Raw genomic sequence first — 2,090 nt, 5'->3', positions numbered from 1 at the left:
TGTAAAATGCCTGGCTGGGAGGGGGCTGTCCTGTCAATCTTCTCACCAGTTCACTGCAGGGGGTAGGAGCAAGCCTCAGCCCATCTGGCCCCGCAGCCCCAGCACTCAGGGGCCTGTGAGAGAGCCGGAGGCTGGTGACCAGCGGCCTGTGAATAATCCAGTGCTTGTCTTACCTCCAAGGCTTCGTAGTACATATTTTTAGCCTCCATATCTGTCTTGCCCGACATCAACCAGGATTTGATCAAATATTCATAAAAACTGTCCCCGAGTCCTCCAACCGAGACGTGGTCTGTGAGGGGAAAGAGGACAAGAACATTAACTCCATCTGCCGCCGGCTCTCCTGGGGCAGGGCCTCGCACACCCGCCTGGCCTCAGGGGCCTGGTGCCTGTACGGGTAGGAAGTGGGCATCTCGCCAGCAGCCACCGAACCTGGAACGGGGACTGCAAGGCAGACACAGCCTGCGACTCGGAGGAAATCCGGGCTGTCTAGAGCGCACTCGTCCTGCACAAAAGTGCATGGGCTCATCCGGCGGGTGCTATAAATCACCTCGCCTTGGCAGGCTGGGGACGGCGGGGCCTCTGGTTATTAACTGTAAGTGAGTTGCATTTCTTTACAAAGATAATCTGGTGGCAGGGAGTTCAGAGGTTTTTATTACCCAGTGACAAACATGATAATTAATGCTGGGTAGCTTCATAAAAGGCCATGGGAAAGAGAAGGAAAAACCTTAATTTAGCTGGCTAAGCCCTCAAGTAGAGCCACTCTGGAAAAACTGAGTTTAAATTTAGCAAATTGGGATAAATGGAGTTCAAAGGAGCAGGAAAGAGAAGAATTGCGTCGCAACACCCCCTCTCTGCCCTGGTGGCCCCTGCCTGCTGGACAGTGGGCCAGCCAAGGAGCAGGGCCTCACAGGCTGTGGCTGAGCCCAGAGGTCTCTCCACCCAGGGCCGTCCCAGGAGGAAGGCGGGTTGCCCGAGGAACACTTCACCGCAGATGCAAGACAGAAAACGCTTCATTCCTAGGCTTTGACAATTGACAACGGGGAAACGTAAAGGCATTTGATAGATTTAACAAAGAACAAACCAGTTCTGTGTTCTGATTCACTTAAGCAGAGAAACAGAGAGAAGAAAGAAAATGGGGGTGGACCGAAGGCGGGGTGGGGGAATGGGCAGAGTGTTTTCAACTCCTCAGCAGAAGAAGGGGGCCAAGAGAGAGGGGAGAGGGAAAGTGGGTGGGGGGAGGAGGGACAGAAAGAGAGAGAGAACACACCAACAGCTACCATTTATTGTGGGCCAGGAGCCTCACTGTATTATTTGTAACTTAATCTTCCAGGGCACCCTGCAAGGTAGGTGCTATCGACCCCATATCCCAGGTGGGAGAACGGCAACTGGGCCTAAATGGCTCATCCAGGACCATCAAGCGGGTGAAGGGCAGAGCCTCACCTTCCGCAGCTGCACACAGTCAACCAGAGAGTGAAGACAGAGACACGCAGAGAAAGAAAGACAAGTGTGAGGACCAAGGGACCAAAAGACAGGTCGAAGACAGATGGGAGCCAGGAATGGGGGTCGAGAGGAGGCCAGCCACACGGTACACCTGCCCTTCAGGCCCCCTCCAGCCCTGATCCATAAATAAGTCCTGGCCCAGCAAGGGTTCCAGAACGGACCAGCATCTGCAAAAATTGGAACAGACGGGATGAAGCATGTGCTTTGGGGAGGAGCTGGAAGGGGCCAGGCTGGGCTGGACTGTGCTCTGGTGTGGAGGGAAGACAGAAGTGGCACCTCTCTTCTTCCTACGTACCCCACAGAAGGGAAGGGCTGGGCCAGGCCTGGCATGTTGAGGAGGGGCAGGTCTGTTGCAGAGGAGGGGTCAGGCTCAGGCTGGAAGTCATGGGTCGGCCTCTGCTCAGAGCCCTTCTCCAGCCCTGTCATGGGCACGGCAGCTACGAGCACTGTCACCTCTCGGTGTGGCGCACCCTCCCCACCTCGTCCCCCACCCGGGGGCTCAAGCGTTCTCACAACCCTGCTCACGGTCCCTCCCCATAGGGTGGCCACGGGGATTAAGTGAAACAAGGCCAGCTACCATCAGAAGCCCT

The 2,090-nt window shown here is 55.8% G+C and overlaps 1 protein-coding gene across 1 annotated transcript in view; it reads right to left on the bottom strand.

The window, feature by feature from the left end:
- The window catches only part of LOC105540962 (mannosyl-oligosaccharide 1,2-alpha-mannosidase IC-like), a 19,899-nt gene that overhangs the window by 13,524 nt on the left and 4,285 nt on the right, over positions 1 to 2,090 (bottom strand). The window contains exons 4-5 of the mRNA XM_011981752.1: positions 430 to 561; positions 174 to 289 (exon numbers count right to left, since the gene is read on the bottom strand). Of these exons, the coding sequence (XP_011837142.1) occupies positions 174 to 289; positions 430 to 561 (248 nt within the window). The remainder of the gene's footprint in view (positions 1 to 173; positions 290 to 429; positions 562 to 2,090) is intronic.

This window comes from Mandrillus leucophaeus, unplaced genomic scaffold (assembly GCF_000951045.1).
Source record: "Mandrillus leucophaeus isolate KB7577 unplaced genomic scaffold, Mleu.le_1.0 Scaffold23, whole genome shotgun sequence".
Lineage (NCBI taxonomy): Eukaryota > Metazoa > Chordata > Mammalia > Primates > Cercopithecidae > Mandrillus > Mandrillus leucophaeus.
This window is presented reverse-complemented; position numbering and strand designations above follow the sequence as displayed.